An 18336-nucleotide genomic window follows, 5' to 3' on the forward strand; every position below is an offset into this window, starting at 1 on the left:
AGATAGATAGATAGATAGATAGATAGATAGATAGATAGATAGATAGATAGATAGATAGATAGATAGATAGATAGATAGATAGATAGATAGATAGACAGACAGACAGACAGACAGACAGACAGACAGACAGACAGATAGATAGATAGATAGATATTATAATACTGACAGGTTTATCAGATCATATGTTATTAACAGTCAGGAAATTAACTAAACAACGACTAAGGCAATTAAAAAACCAGAGACCAGACAGAATTAAGTTTGTGATACCGACATCTAAAGCAAGTGTGAAATAGAGATGAACAATGCTGATCTTTTAAGGAAGTGCAACACAAGTTCCCCTCGTTTATTATCTGTTACTGTGACTAATTTGGTAAACAAATATTATACTTCTTTGAAATGCACGATATAAGGTGTATCATTACCATGGTTCAACAGTGATATTCGCAATCTTATGAAAAAAAGAGACCAAGCTTTAAAAACTGCATTATCTTCAAAATTAAATACAGATCATTTCATTTAAAAATGTCTCAGAAATAGAGTAGTACAAGAATTACGGAAGTCAAAAGTATTTTATTATATACAATTAATAGAGAGAGCTAAAGGTCAAAGTACAGCCCTATGGAAACAATTAGATCATTTAACAAATAAGACTCAGCAAACAATCAAAGAGTTACAAATAGATGGAAAAGTAAATGATGATAAAGCTACTCTGGAACATGAGTTTAATACATATTTTATATGTTCAGTAGATGAATTAGATAGATAGTTTTAATTTTTATTAAGGAGATTGAAGAAAATAGATTAATGGAAATTGTAAAGATTTTACCAAATTCAACAGCAAAGGTACGTATATTTCTACGTATTCCTGGTTCCTTGATTCTAGCCTGTTTTCCCCATTACTCTGTGAACGTTTGCCGCCTGCCTATACGACCCTTGCCTGGTAACCACTCTGAGTTTGGACTGCCCCAGTAAATATTCTACCCTGTGCTTTCTCTGTTTTCTGCCTGTTTGTGTTCATCATTAAAGTTATTGCACATGGATTCGAACGCCTCTGACTCTTCAACACACAGGGGATCCCAGCCGGATTTCAAATCATCGACCAATATCATTATCATCAGCCGATTATGTCAAAGTTTTTAGAAAAGGTTGTATCTGAAAAATTCATAAGAGTAATAACCTTCATTCGGTTTTAGACCACAGCTTTCCACAGAAACAGCTATTTGCTAAGATCAGGGACATGTGATGGGAACAGTATTCACTGACCTTGATAAGGCATTTGATACAGTTAACCACACTATTCTTTTATCTAAATTAAGTGCATTTCATTTGAGTAAAGGTTCAATTGAGTGGTTTACCTCATATTTAAATCTATAAGAGATTAGTGTGTTAAAATTGAGTATACACCATCATTGTTTATGAGAAACGAAATGGGCGTACCTCAAGGCTCAGTCTTAGGCCCCTTGCTTTTTAGTTAGTTTATAAATGATTTACAGTATCATGTTGGTGTCCAGATGTTGAATGTCAGCTTTATGCGGATGATACAGTAATTTATACATCTGCTAAGTCATCTCCCAAAGGTTGCTGTATAATTATAAATGAACAAATGAAAAGAATATATATATATGGCTCCAGGAAGATCATCTTAAATGTTAGGAAACTGTTTTTATGTGCTTTTCTAATAGAAAGCAAAAAGAAAAAGTAGCAATTAGGGTTCATAATGAAGAAATAGAGGTGGTAGATGGGTTTACTTTTTTTAAAAAAGTTTAAAAAATGGTAAGGATCAACCTAAATTGTTTTAAACTTATTAGACAATGAATCTCAATTGAGGCAGCTCATCTTTTTATGCATGCGATGATTTTGTCCCGCATTTCTTACTGTATTACAGTTTGGACTCAAACAAGTGATTCCCTTACTAAAAAACTAGAGATGTTGTATAATCGGGCTCTAAAAATAATGGATAAAAAGCCAAATCGATGGCATCACATACGATGGCATTTACACCATTTCCTGTAAAGGAACATGTTGCCAAATGAGTTTAAAGCAGTGCGTGAAATAAAGTCTTTTACATCGAAGGTAAAGCGCTGGTTTCAAATAATCCAAAACTGCACGCATATTTAAATGTAATAGATGTTTGTTTTGATTAGTCATTCATGCCAGGGTTGGAAGCGTCCTATAGGTACAGGTCATTTAGGTTTGTATAGATATAGATGATAGATAGAAGCTATATGTAAATATATATAGAAAAAAATTCTGCATTTCTCATTCATTCTTTATGCTGTAATAGTAAAATGAAAATATCCTATTCTTATCATATAATTAATATTTATGTGAAAAAAATCATTCAAACTTTAAAAATAAAAGTTCATCATGTTTTGTTTTTAGTGTTTTTTTTATGTCAGTGAGTTATGAATGAAAAGCATGTTTTCTGAATGTGTTGCCAGTGTTATGGTGGAGTGAGCTTATTTTCAGACATCCATGAAGTGTTTTGTTGTATGAGTTCTGGAGGCGAGAGTCATGTTGGTAATGCAGACTCTATGAAGAGTTTGGGAAAACCGGCTTCAGTTTTGAACAATGCTTGTTAGCAATTGAAATAAACTCTCCATCATCCGAACCTGCTAATTATTCACCTCATCACTCTCATCGATGAAGGAATGTGTAGAGTTTGACAAGTGTCACTGAGAATCAACTCATAAGTTTTGATCAACAAGCCACAGTCACTGAACGTTAGCTAAATTGTAGACACATGCATTTTGCTCAGATCGATAAGAAAATCGAATCTGATGTGAATAAGCTAATTGTTCAACTATCGGAATTTATTGTTTTGAGAGAAAAATAATTATCATTCGAGAACTGAGCCAAAGCGATTGAGGAATCCTGTAACAAGCGAGTTTTGGTTGCTAGGAAACGGAAACGCGTCTCGCGAGAACCGGAATGAAGCCACAAATAATGAGCTCCTTTCCGTCGTTATTGGGAGTAAAAGTCTTCACATTAATAGTAATACGTGCATTTTATCATATAATATAAAACATAAAGGCAACATAGAAACAACAGCTACATAAAGTTCACTCAATGTGAGTGGCATTGCTAAGTTTTAAAGATGTATCGTGCAAACTGATGTTATTGTGTTTAAAAATTGTGTAGAAAAAATGTCAACATTACAACAACTAGTTCTGATTCTCATATTTGTTTAGACAATTGTGAAAGTTGTATAATGTGCGTTTAACAACAATTTAGCGAGTTTGTTTTGATGTTGAGTATTTGCATCCCAACTTACAATGAAAACAAACTAAAAATCACACAAAACAAAGCTAATTAATTAGAACAAATAACACACACACACACACACACACACACACACACACACACACACACACACACACACACACACACACACACACACACACACACACACACACACACACACACACACACACACACACACACACACACACACACGCACACACAGTACACGAAATGAATGGGGAAAAAACATAATTTAAACAACATAAAGGCACAACTCCGATGTGGAGGCGAGACTTTTATTTTGAATTCTGAAAGACGGGTGTGATATATATGTGACTTCACAGTCTATCAGTTTGAAACCGTTTGGGAGCGTAAACTAGCAACAAGTTGAGGACCGCACACAATCACATCTACAGACAACACCACAAGGAGATATTAATATCATTATCATTCATAATGATTTAGCTCTCAGCGAGTACTTACCTTAGTCAAATACTTGTGTTTACATTAGCACTTTATGTAGCATATCACAGAAGAAGTTAAACACAGAAGTAACGCTTCTCAATATTTGTGAATGAGTTTTGCGAACTGGTGAGCTAATATTAACCATGTACACTAACTACATTACGTGACGATTACTAATTATGTATTCATAATAATATTCATAATAATTTTAAAAGCTTGTCACTTGACTTATTTTCTGTAGGGTGACAAATCATGAGTCTGTGGCTGTCTGCTATGATAATTAATAATTCTGCATTATATTTCCTGAAGTATATATTAAAGTATACAGTTTATAAAAGGATATTTTGTTGTGTTCAGGAGCAACATGAGTGATCAGGACTCCTTTGGCATTCTGGACTCTGAGTTTGATCATTATCTGGTCGATATGAAACCATATGTGCTGAAACTGCCACACAAGACAGGTGAGAATACACTACATGTTTAAAGTGTGTGTGTGTGTGTGTGTGTGTGAGAGAGAGAGAGAGTGTGACCTCTGACCTGTCATTTCAATACATGATTTATATCACCACTCAGTTAGGAAGATACAAGATCTGGCAACATCTTTGTGTCATAGTAGCACAGACAAAGTTATTAAAAAAGTTATTAATTTAGTTAATTTATATATATAACCGCTCTGTAGAAAACAGTGATGCCATCGTCCAGCTCAGTTCTCATATAATGCTGTCAATGCAGGAGATCAATAATATTGTTGCATATTGATATGTACACTGCCATTCAAAAGTTTTGGATCGGTGAGATTTTTAATGTTTTTAAAAGAAGTCTCTTCTGCTCACCAAGGCTGCATTTTTTGGATTAAAATATATAAAAAACTGTAATATTGTGAAATATTATTACAATTTAAAATAATGTTTTTCTATTTTAATATACTTTAAAATGTAATTTATTCCTGTGATCAAAGCTGAATTTTCCTCATCATTACTCCAGTCTTCAGTGTCACATGATCCTTCAGAAATCACTCTAATATGATGATTTGATGATCAAGAAACATTCATTATTATTATCAATGTTGAAAACAGTTGTGTACAATTTTTTTTTCAGGATTCTTTGATAAATAGAAAGTTCAAAAGAACAGTATTTATTTTAAATAGAATCTTTTGTAACATTATAAAAGTCTTTACTGTAACTTTTGATCAATTTAATTCATCCTTGATCCTTAATTTATTTTATTTCTTTCCCCTAGAAAATAAAATAAAAATCTGTACTGTGTTTAATGCTACAAAAGCTTTCTATTTCAGATAAATGCTGTTCTTTTTAACTTTATATTCTATATAAATGTATTTACTGACACTTTTGATCAATTTAATGTATCCCTGCTGAATAAAAGTATTAATTTCTTTGAATAAATAAATGAATGAGGCATTTATATAGCGCTTTCATATGTACTACTGTACACCCAATGCGCTTTACAATCATATCAGGGGTTCTCTCCTCAACCAGCACCAGTGTGAGCATCCACTTGGATGATGCGACGGCAGCCACAGTACAACGGCGCCAGTGCGCTCACCACACACCAGCTATAGTTGGAGAGGAGAGAGAGTGATAGAGCCAATTCAGTGGATGGGGATTATTAGGAGGCCATGATTGGCAGGGGCCAATGGGTGGAATGTGGCCAGGACACCGGGGTTACACCCCTACTCTTTACGAGAAGTGCCATGGGATTTTTAATGACCACAGAGAGTCAGGACCTCTGTTTAATGTCTCATCCGAAGGACAGTTATTTCTTTCCAAAAAAACGAAAAAAAAAAAAATCATACTGACCCCAAACTTTGAACGGTAGTGTTTAATGTTACAGAAGATTATATTTCAGATAAATGCTGTTCTTTTGAACTTTCTATTCATTAAAGATTCTAAACAAATAAAAAACATAAATAATAATAAATGTTTCTTGAGCATCAAATCATCATATTAGAGTGATTTCTGAAGGATCATGTGACACTGAAGACTGGAGTAATGATGAGGAAAATTCATCTTTGATCACAGGAATAAATTACACTTTGAAAGAATATTAAAATAGAAATCCATTATTTTAAATTGTAATAATATTTCACAATATTACAGTTTTTGATCAAATACATGCAGCCTTGGTGAGCAGAAGAGACTTCTTTTAAAAACAATTAAAATCTCCCCGATCCAAAACCTTTGACCGGCAGTGTCCATCATCTTGCTCATCTTTCACACATCCTCATGTGTCCATCAGAGCGTCAGCGGTGCGCGCTGTGGATAAAGAAGCTGTGTGATCCCGTGGCTTGTGGATCAGGACTGACGGGAAGGAAGAATCGTAACATGTACGCTCGACTCCTTCTGCACATGCTCAGAAGAGGAGTTTTAGAAGGTCCCTTCACACACAAACCTGAAGCCGGCGGACTCAAGACTTTACCCACGTACATGGTAAATGCACCACTGAAATTTAGCTTTATCTTGACTTGAGTTTAAAGGGATAGTTCACCCAAAAATGAAAATTATTCCCATGATTTACTCACCCTCAAGTCATCCTAGGTGTATATGACATTCTTCTTTCAGACGATCAGAGTTATATTGAATAATGTCCTGGCTCTTCCAAGCTTTATAATGGTAGTGAATGGCTGTTTCTGTTTTGAAGTCCATCAAAGTGCATCTATCCATCATAAAAGAAAAGTCCATCTATCCATCATTAAAGTGCATTTGTCCATCATAAACGTGCATCTATCCATCATAAAAGTGCGTCTATCCATCATTAAAGTGCATCTATCCATCATAAAAGAGCATCTATCCATCATAAAAGTGCATCTATCCATGATAAAAGTGCATCTGTCCATCAGAAAAGTGCATCTATCTATCATAAAAGTGCATCTATCCATCATAAAAGTGCATCTATCCATCATAAAAGTGCATCTATTCATCATAAAAGTGCATCTATCCATGATAAAAGTGCATCTATCCATGATAAAAGTGCGTCTATTCATCAGAAAAGTGCATCTATCCATAATAAAAGTGCATCTATCCATCATAAAAGTGCATCTATCCATCATAAAAGAGCATCTATCCATCATAAAAGTGCATCTATCCATGATAAAAGTGCATCTATCCATGATAAAAGTGCGTCTATTCATCAGAAAAGTGCATCTATCCATAATAAAAGTGCATCTATCCATCATAAAAGTGCATCTATCCATCATAAAAGTGCATCTATCCATCATAAAAGTGCATCTATCCATAATAAAAGTGCATCTATCCATCATAAAAGTGCATCTATCCATCATAAAAGTGCATCTATTCATCATAAAAGTGCATCTGTCCATCATAAAAGTGCATTTGTTTTCCTGTTTTCAGTCCATCTATTTCGACGAGCCGCTGTTGGGAAGCTCGGATCGGGATCAGAGGTCTGCAGTGATGCCGGATTGGGTGTGTGGGGAGTTGGGTCAGACTGAAGGCTCATGGGCCACATCCCCCCTCTCAAACACACACAGGTATGACCGACTCCTCTCAGTCTGCACACACTCCTGATATGGTTTATTATGAGCATGATTGTGAATCAGGCTCCAGCATTCCCACGATCCCACACAGGACAAGCAGTGGATGGAGGAATAACCTATCAAGGACATACTGAACTTAGCCCCCAAAATCACATGAAAAGAGATATGTCGTATAGACAACTAAGCCTTTTTAGGACCACAGGCCTTTGATTCACAAGGCAGAGTTATTAATAATAATGCTAATAATAATAAAACAGGCAAATATGTGTTTAATTTGAAAATGAAAATTCTCAAAATTTCATCATAAACAGTCGTAGCAACAAATCTTTAAATAAATAAAATAAAAAAACATTTGGTAACACTTTACTTGAAGGGGTGTGCATAAGACTGACATGACACCTTCATAATCATGATATGACACATGTTATGAATATGAAGGAGGGTTTATGCATGTTTATGACAACTGTCATTAAGTGTCATTCGCACAATTATGACATTTTTAATGCAAATATGACATTGTTTGAGATGTCTTTGTTATGACAACTTGACATTACTGAGACAACACAACCTGTCATAAATATGTCATAAACATGACATAGCAGATTAATTATCAAACTTAAGAAAGCACTTAGCTTTATGGGTTAACATTACATTAAACTGTCAGGCGGCTGGTTTTGACATTGGCTGTCATGAGGCATTATAACTGTGTTATTATGAATATTATTCTTGACCTCAACTACAGTGGTACACATTGAATTTGTCATTAACATGTTATAATGCCTCATGACAGCCAATGTCAAAACCAGCCGCCTGACAGTTTAATGTAATGTTAACCCATAAAGCAAAGTGTTTTCTTAAGTTTGATCATTAATCTGCTATGTCATGTTTATAACAGGTTGTGTTGTCTTAGTAATGTCAAGTTGTCATAACAAAGACATCTCAAACAATGTCATATTTGCATTAAAAATGTCATAATTGAGCGAATGACACTTAATGACAGTTGTCATAAACATGCATAAAACCTCCTTCATATTCATAACGTGTGTCCTGTCATGATTATGAAGGTGTTATGTCAGTCTTATGCACACCCCTTCAAGTAAAGTGTTACCAAACATTTCTTCCAAGTATGAGCATTCACCAAGTGATGAAGTGAGATTTGTGTTTACTGACGGTCATCAGAACAGATATGGATAGAGCTGCTGATGTCTGAGTGCAAGGAGGAGTGATATTTTGTTGTGAATGTTTCGGAGGAGATGTTGTGAATCGATCGTGAAACCTCAACGATGCCAGAGACACATGCTTGTGTTCACACCACACATTGACCCTCAGAGCTGAAGATTAAACTGGTCCTTCAGTCCTCAGATAGAGCAAGCCTGGACCATTAGAGGCGTTCAGATCACAGACTCAGAAGAGTGTGTGTCGCTCACACACTCCGGTCCTGCTGCAGAAGTGTGTGTGTGTGTGTGTGTCGCTCTCATTCAGATCAGATTAAAGTATTGAGCTCTCGGTTCTTCTCTGATGTGGTTGTGTTAGCTTTCCCTCAGTCAGGTGATCATGATATAACACTTTTCAAGGGAGTTTTCTCTTTCTTCTGTGACTTTAATCCGTTGCTATTGAACATTGTTTGAAGTTTTTATGTTTTTGCATACAATCGTTGTCTAAATATAACACAATTTAGTTTTTATTTTGGAATTGCACATGCTTCTTCAAGTCATAAAGTTTGATGCTTTATGCTTTTTAGACACTTTATTTCTGCCTGTAGGTGGACTTTTTAGATGGTTGATGTAAAATGAAATGTGAAAATGTTAAATCATGTGACTATAACACAAACAAGAACATGTCTGGGTCATATTTCGCCCTAAAACCAAAAGGAAGGAAATAAAACAAAAGGAATTTTCGCTTTTTTAGGACCATTACGACGAGACACTTAGAGGTGAAATCTTTTCACAAATCTCCATTTCAGTAGCACTTACATGCGTCAAAGTTTATGTTTTTATTCCTTCTGAAGGTTTTTCCAGAGGGGGTCGTTCATATATAATTTGCATGATTTATAAAACATTTCATGACAGTATATGTGATAAAAAGACACATCAAATATCGCCTCTGTAAAAACCTTTAGCTGTAATATGTCAGTAGGATGAAATGTATGCAAATCAGTGCATTTTTAAATACACTGAACAAAATTATAAATATGAATAAAACTGCACATTTAGAGTGGCCTTTTATTGTGGACAGCCTAAGGCACACCCGTGCAATAATCATAATGTCCAATTAGCATCTTGAAATGCCACACCTGTGAGGTGGATGGATCTCGGCAAAGGAGAAGTGCTCACTAACACAGATTTAGACAGATTTGTGGACAATATTTAAGAGAAATAGGCCTTTTGTGTACATAGAAAAGTCTTAGATATTTGAGTTCGGCTCATGAAAAATGGGGGCAAAAACAAAAGTGTTGCGTTTATAATTTTGTTCACTTCTAATATGTGTATTTAATTTTAAACATAACCTTTTATAAGCTTGTAATACATGTTAATGTGTGATTAATTGAGTGTGGAATGTGGTTATATCTATTAGTTCATATGTTGACGCTTTTCACCTGTAGCTTTTAGTAATGTCTTTAATTGTCATAAAAATAAAGGTTCAAAAAGGTTTTTTTTGCAGGGATGCCATAGAAAAAACATTGTTTTCTTAGTGTGAAGAACATTTGAATAACCTGAAGAGCCTTTTCCCACTATAACGGACCTTCTGTTGAATGGAAAGGTTCAGTGGACGTCAAAGAGTCTTCATGGAGCCGCCAATAGAGAGTGAATGTTAAAATGACAGTGTTACCAGTTCCATGTTTGTCCATAAGATGGCGCTCTTCCCTCAGTTTTGTCTCCTGAAGCACATCAGCTGAGTTTAGAGAGGAACAGATCTGAGAACAGTTAGAGATGTCTGTTGATGTGTGTTTAGGGCCACTAGAAGAGTTTGATGTCTTGTTTTCAGTTATGGGTTAATGTGTGGACTTTAGATCATTAGTGGTGTTTGCTAAAGGAACGCTTCTCTATGGTTGTTGCTTGTAGTTAAATGTAGTTAAATGACACCCCAGATCATCATGCTTAGCAGTGTGTTAGTCCCAAAACACACACACACACACACACACACACACACACACACACACACACACACACACACACACACACACACACACACAGTGCTTCTCAACCACAGCGCCTTCACCTGGGGAATGACTAAAAACTGTCAATGTATTATTAAACTATTATTAATGTATTTAAAAAAAAACACACACAACCACAACAACACATAAAATCAATATGTAAACTTTTTCTTCTTTTTTTATTCCTTCTCAGTTTCTTGAAACTTCTGGAATCACAAAATTAAATGGTTAAATGTGTCAATACTTTGAAATTGTGGTGTTTTTTTTTAAGTAGCTTTGTCATAATTTGACCACAATACTGAAGATATCTTAAAGTCCCCCTGTTGACAATCATTTTATCCCTTAAAATTCATCAACAAAATTACATATTTAATCGTTTTTTCCTTAAAATGCCTTAAAATATCTTGAATGTAACTCGACACCCTTGCCTCATTTAGTATGTGCGGTTCTATGAATATGCAAATGAGCCCCGCCTCCACTCACTCACTCAGCTCAGAGACCCACTGGTTGACGATCACACGTTGATCTGATTGGTTACAAGGTAGTGTGTGACGTCAGAAACACCAGCGATTTCAAACCGTGTGTTTGAGACTGTCTTTGGTTCACTGCAGTTTTAAGGAGAAAACACTCCCCAGAACACCACACAGCAACACACATGTGACCACTCACATGTTCAGATCATCTAAAGACCGAGGAGTCTTAGTTTTCCCATGTTTCGTCCCTCTCTGTCTGTCTGGGTTTCATGTGTTCACCCGAAACACTAGCCAGAGTCTCAGACCGTTACGGCCATAAGAGACATCAGATGTGTTCCCGAGTCCAAGGTTTGAGTCAAGCACTCATGAATGCTTTGGCCTTGTGTGTGTAAGTGGTGTGTATGAGGCCGTTGTGAGCAGCTGCGGGTCAGGACACGGGCTTTAATCAGCAGCACCTCCACGATCTACACACACACACACACACAGCTCTTTCATCCCTCACTCTCATCTCATTCAATTATCCCCATCCACCTGTTAACGGCCAGCCGCCAATCACAACGTCTGACAGCTCAGAGCCGAGGTGGACTGTGTGTGTGTGTGTGTGTGCAGTGAGATTTAACTGCTGCGCCCTTTTAGATCTGTGCTTTGATGTAGTGTACACACACACACACACACACACACACACACATATATTGTTCCCCCATCTGGCTGGCATGCTGCACTACAGCTTATGTCATTAGCCACCTTTTCATTTACCTTCAAATTGCCCAAATTGAAATTGCGAATTGAAAATACGCCCAATGGAAACACGTAGATTTGGCAAAAAATCCAATATTTGGCAAAACTGCAATGAAAACAGTTTTTGCTTATTTTTCAAAGGCTAACATACACTTTCAAAACTGATGAAAGAAGATTGTGTTGGGCAAACTCGATTAATCACGATTAATCACATCCATAATAAAAGTTTGTTTTACATAATATATGTGGGTGCACTGTGTATAATTATTTTGTATATATATAAATACACACACATGCATGTATATTTAACCCTCTGATTATCTTCATTTAGGGTCTACACTTGTTATCTTTGGGGTCTCCAGGGACCCCAGACAACAACATTGCATTTTGTAACAGTATAATAACATTTTTTTTACAAATGTAATTTTACTCTGTTTATTAATGTTTTTACTCAACATTTGTGCAGTTTTTGGAGGATTTTTGATATTTTTTAAATTTCTAAAAATAAATAAATAAATATTTAAATAAATAGTTTTTTTTACAAAAAACAGCATTTTATGTAAAATTCACTTTATAAAGGACCCAGATTTCTAACTTTCATTTATGGGGATAACATGGATAATTGTACATGATTTAATGTAAGATTTTTGCCCTTTTTTTGGAAAATGAAGTTTTAAAATAAAAAAATTCACTTTAACCACTATATTGCTATAGAGCTCCATTATATGCTATTTGCTGTTTGATTAACCAAAATACATCTTTTCACAAGTTGGATTCAGTTGGATTGAGTTGGATTCATATATAAATATTTTAAAATCAAAATTATAAAAAAGAATTATATACTTTTGGTCAAAGTTTAGCATATTTTGTATTAAGTTTAGCATATTTTGTATTGAAAAAAGTTCTTCAATAATGTTACTTTATGATTAGAATCAAACCTGAACAAGATGTTACAAAAAATCTTGGAGTCTTTAGATGTTATCATTTATTTCAATTATCTGTTTTTAATATAATTCTATCATTTTTAATCAACGTTTCAGTTACAAACTGTAACAGAACAAAAAATAACAGAAATGAACAGTTATATTACATATTGAGAAAAAGAAACAAAAGTGCAATGAACTGAACAGCAATAACAAATGATCAAATAAAGCAGTAAAAAAATAAAATGGTTGTAATATAAAAATTATTTTGTTAAAAAAACTGATTGGGAAATTTTTGTTTTTTGAACAAATAAGAACAACAATTGGTGGTGCACTGGAGGTGTTCACGAGTCAGTGCACTGCAGGCAGTATGCGTAGTACGTTGCGTGACTTCTGCAGACACACATTCTGTGTGTGTGTGTGTGTGTATTTTTGTTGTGTCAGTGTCACCAATTTATATTTGTGGTGGTTCTGCATTTTATTTGACAAATTATAAGACTTTTTTTATAGCCTTACAAATGTATTTCTGTGTGTATGTGTATGTGTGGTTGTGTGTGTGTGTGTGTGTGTGGCGAGCATGATAATTTTGCATTGTGGATGTTTTTTACATTGTTGGAAGTGTGCCATTTCATTTCTGTCCATGTGATCTGCGTTGTTTCTGATTTTGATGATGAATATTATATATTTACTATGCGGGGTCTCCAGGGACCCCGAAGACAACAAGTGTGACTATTTTTTTCACGGCAACATAATAACAGATATCATTCCAATTTTTTTTTTCTTTTGTAGATCTATGAAGTGTTAAGAGCTGTAGAAAGTTTCATACCATTTGGACAAAGAGAACATTTTTTTTAATTTGACCAAAAGTCATTTGCGGGTTAAAAAGACCCCAAAGATAACCAGAGGGTTAAGAAAAAAATGTTATTTATACACTCACCGGCCACTTTATTAGGTACACCTGTCCAACTGCTCGTTAACACTTAATTTCTAAGCAGCCAATCACATGGCGGCAACTCAGTGCATTTAGGCATGTAGACATGGTCAAGACAATCTCCTGCAGTTCAAACCGAGCATCAGTATGGGGAAGAAAGTTGATTTGAGTGACTTTGAACGTGGCATGATTGTTGGTGCCAGAAGGGCTGGTCTGAGTATTTCAGAAACTGCTAATCTACTGGGATTTTCACGCACAACCATCTCTAGGGTTTACAGAGAATGGTCCGAAAAAGAAAAAACATCCAGTGAGCGGCAGTTCTGTGGGCGGAAATGCCTTGTTGATGCCAGAGGTCAGAGGAGAATGGCCAGACTGGTTCGAGCTGATAGAAGGGCAACAGTGACTGAAATAACCACTCGTTACAACCGAGGTATGCAGCAAAGCATTTGTGAAGCCACAACACGCACAACCTTGAGGCGGATGGGCTACAACAGCAGAAGACTCCACCGGGTACCACTCATCTCCACTACAAATAGGAAAAAGAGGCTACAATTTGCAAGAGCTCACCAAAATTGAACAGTTGAAGACTGGAAAAATGTTGCCTGGTCTGATGAGTCTCGATTTCTGTTGAGACATTCAGATGTTAGAGTCAGAATTTGGCGCAAACAGAATGAGAACATGGAACCATCATGCCTTGTTACCACTGTGCAGGCTGGTGGTGGTGGTGTAATGGTGTGGGGGATGTTTTCCTGGCACACTTTAGGCCCCTTAGTGCCAATTGGGCATCGTTTAAATGCCACGGCCTACCTGAGCATTGCTTCTGACCATGTCCATCCCTTTATGGCCACCATGTACCCATCCTCTGATGGCTACTTCCACCATGTCACAAAGCTCTAATCATTTCAAATTGGTTTCTTGAACATGACAATGAGTTCACTGTACTAAAATGGCCTCCACAGTCACCAGATCTCAACCCAATAGAGCATCTTTGGGATGTGGTGGAACGGGAGATTCGCATCATGGATGTGCAGCCGACAAATCTGCGGCAACTGTGTGATGCCATCATGTCAATATGGACCAAACTCCCTGAGGAATGCTTCCAGCACCTTGTTGAATCTATGCCACGAAGAATTGAGGCAGTTCTGAAGGCAAAAGGGGGTCCAACCCGTTACTAGCATGGGGTACCTAATAAAGTGGCCGGTGAGTGTATATAAAATATTTATATTTATATATAATATAAATTATATATAAATCTATATACAGTGTATACATGAAAATATTTCTTAAATATATACAAGCATGTGTGTGTATTTATGTATATAAAATAATTATACACAGTGCACCCACATATATTATGTAAAACAAACTTTTATTTTGGATGTGATTAATCACGATTAATCATTTGACAGCCCTAATATATATGTATATGCTTACAAATTAGTGAGATTGTGATTACTATTTCAAAACGATATCAGGCTATTTGCCAATTTAATAGACCTCACAAGCATTCCATATTTATGGAATATAAATGCATGTCTGTCAGATTTTGATCACTGAATTGAATCACATAAATTGTTAGTTTTTTAATGTAAATCTTTTTCTCTGCTGAAGCTGTGCATGATCATATACTTTCTACAGCGAGTCCTAAAGGGACAAACGTACAGTCACGGGATACTGGGTGAAACTGCATCCGAATTCAGTTCATTACAGATTTCTGCATGGTGCTTATGTTTCATGTAACAGGTAATTTAGCATTTTAAGGTAGTCATTGATATGCTAACGCTTACAGTACACTTTAAGATGTGGTTTAATGACACATTTAATGAATCTCAGTACTGTGTTTTTATTGCACACTTAAAAGTATGCACTTTCTCTTCTGTGCATATTAGGATACAGTCATCTTTGCCATAAGCACATAAATAATCGTAGGTTGTGTGATTGACAGCAGAATAAAAACTGCAGTGCTTTTAAAACTGGCTTTTGATGTGTATTTTAGGCTAGAGCTTAATAGTTAGTCCAAAGGAAACCATAGAAAAAAAAAAGGGGCCAATGTGTTCCCGAATACTCGTCGAGACTCTCATATAGTCATCACATCCTCCCTCTCTTCATCATTTGACTAACGGGGGATTTGTTTAATTAGTTGAGATTTGCGTTAAGCATTCATAATTAGCTCGAGAACACGGTCTTAATTTGCCCGTGAAACAAATGTGTCATGGCTGTTGAAATCAGCGACATCTAGTCAGACGAGTCTCGGCTTTGAAGTTGTCGTTGGTGGCCTCAGCGTAACCGATCAAACTGGAATTATCTGAGCAAAGAAAGAGATCAGAAATATCAGTCAACTGGAAATGATATATATATAATAAATGCCCCCGACAGGCATGAGTGTTGGCAAGTCTGCTGTTGCTTTAAACTAGGAACGTGAACCATGTGTTAAAGATGATGCAATGTTTCCATCACATGCTTCCCTGCACAAATGTGTTAAACACAGTCAAGGCTAAAGCATCTGTGCATGTGGATTTCGAAATGTTTGCTTCTATGTGATTGAGCTACAGGTTGACGTTTGGCTCTTGTTTAAAGGGGTCCTATAATGCCCTTTTCACAAGATGGAAAATATGTCCCCAGAGTGTGTGTGTGAAGTTTAAGCTCAAAATACCCCACTGATATTTTTATATAGCATGTTAAAATTGTCACTTTTTGAGGGTGAGCAAAAATGCGCAGTTTTTGTGTGTGTCCCTTTAAATGCAAATGAGCGGATGCTCCCGGCGCAGTGGGCGGGGCTTCAAGAGCGTGTGTCCGACTCCGGTTTGAACATAAAAAGCAAAAAAAAAAAAAAAAAAAATTCAGTGTGTGTCTGTGTGAAGTAATACAAGATGCTAACACACACACACACACTGAAAATTTAAAAAACTTTTAGCCTTTTATGTTCAAACCAAAGATGGAGAGTCGGCCAAAGATGGAGAGGCTCGAGAAGAAGTGACCACATGTAGAGCAACAGGACGTTTCTGAATGGATAGTTGGTGAATTTATGAAGCTGATGTGGAGTTAGCTATCTTCTAGGCATTGATTAGCATATTCTGTCATGGTAATCTATAAATCGTGTACCGGGGGCGGGGTTTATGTAAATGTTAGGGTTTGTGATGTCACTAACCCAGGAAGAAGCTCATTGTAGTTCCTACCAGCCGTTTGTTGTAGTCCTTAAAAAGCCATTTCTGTAAAAGCAAATATGCTTTGAACTTTGAGAGTTGTAACTTTGCAGATGTTGTTTATGCTCAAACAGCAACATTACACACTAATTAAAGCTAGAAAAGTGAAATCACAATGAACCACCCTTTTAAAAATGAGGTGAGAATGAGCATCTGAAATCTTTTGTCCTCCGCAGGAACTTGCTCAGCGATAAGACACCGGCTAGACCCTTGTCCTCGAGTCCCGTCAAACACGATATCAAGGATGATGCAAAGATGGTGAGTGTTTGGATTTCAACTTATCCACGATCTGGCCTCTCAGTTTGAACTTCCTTCAATAAAACACTGAAACCAACATGACCACAAATACACAAAGCTGTAGACCTCACAGGAGTTTCTTCACCAATCGGCCACACAGAATCGCCATGACCTTTCAAACCAACAAAACTTCTATATCTGTGGGTTATAACCAGGACTGTTCCCATGTGTCCTGGTTTTTATCAGGTATTTGGGTTCAGACACCTTCCTGTAATGTGAGTTGCTTGCTCAATGTGAACTATCCCCTTCCCACAGTCCTATTACGCTTCAACAGTATCCATTAGAGTTGAGCTTTATTGGACATTTCCTTGCCTTTCTCTTTCCTGACGAGCCAAAGCTGAACTCAGGAAAGTGAACTTGGAACAACAGTTCCCTGGAAACCTTCAAATTATATAGAGCTCTTTAAAGAGCTGGATTCTCCTGATAAAAAGAGCAGCGCCTCGAAACAGAGGAGCGGGACGTCATGTGACCCTCCGCAGGAATTTACAGATGTGAAAGCAGAAATGATGTGGAACAGTCAAACATCTGGTGTGCCGTGACTGAGGAGAGTATGTCCATTTCTATATCAAACATCTATAAACATTTAAATATTTATTAGATTTTTGACAATATACATATACAATATACTTAATGTTTAGTAGGGACGCACCGAAATAACATTTTGGCCGATACCGATAACCGATAATTCTTCATATTTGAAAGCTGATAAATCTAAATCCAAATTTTGTTATAATTTTTGAGAGTCTGATTGCAAAAACAAAAGTCTCACTGTTAAAGTCCATGTCCCAAACACACAATTATAATGCTCTCTTTATATTTTATCATTTATAATTTTATGTAGCCTAAATGAGAGACTTCATATAATCCAATCATATTTCAAGTTAAACATGTCATGCTGTGAGGAGAGTATGTCCATTTCTATATCAACATCTATAAACATTTTAATATTTATTTAATTTGTGACAATATACATAACTTAATGTTTAGTAGGGATGCACCGATATTGAAATTTTGGATGATACCAAAAAATTTTTTATATTTGAAAGCCGATAACCGATATATTGGCCGATAAATCTAAATTTTTCTATAATTTTTGAGAGCCTGATTACAAAAACAAAAGTCTCACCATTAAAATCCATGTCCCAAACACACAATTATAATGTTCTCATGATAATTGAATTTAGCCGATATGACAGACTGTTGCACTTTACTGTATTTTACTTTTTTTAAAGTGATTTCAATCATATTTCAAGCAATTCAAATCCATCATGTTGAACAGTGCGCATCTGAAGTGTCTCAGCTGAAGGAAATAATACATTATTTATCGGCTTTAATGTATCGTGCAAATGTTCTTATCGGGCCGATAATGATAACATTAATAATGAACATATATC

The 18336-nt window shown here is 36.0% G+C and overlaps 1 protein-coding gene across 2 annotated transcripts in view; it reads left to right on the plus strand.

Annotated features, from left to right (window-relative positions):
• Window positions 1-4059: 4059 nt before the first annotated feature.
• The window catches only part of cep112 (centrosomal protein 112), a 240510-nt gene continuing 226233 nt past the window's right edge, over window positions 4060-18336 (plus strand). For both annotated transcript variants that reach the window (XM_056249958.1, XM_056249959.1), the window contains exons 1-4: window positions 4060-4169; window positions 5966-6156; window positions 7078-7214; window positions 16822-16903. In XM_056249958.1, the coding sequence (XP_056105933.1) occupies window positions 4073-4169; window positions 5966-6156; window positions 7078-7214; window positions 16822-16903 (507 nt within the window). In that variant the 5' untranslated portion in view covers window positions 4060-4072. The remainder of the gene's footprint in view (window positions 4170-5965; window positions 6157-7077; window positions 7215-16821; window positions 16904-18336) is intronic.

The sequence above is a fragment of the Rhinichthys klamathensis genome, unplaced genomic scaffold (assembly GCF_029890125.1).
Source record: "Rhinichthys klamathensis goyatoka isolate OS25496 unplaced genomic scaffold, OSU_Roscu_1.1 h1tg000065l_1, whole genome shotgun sequence".
NCBI lineage: Eukaryota > Metazoa > Chordata > Actinopteri > Cypriniformes > Leuciscidae > Rhinichthys > Rhinichthys klamathensis.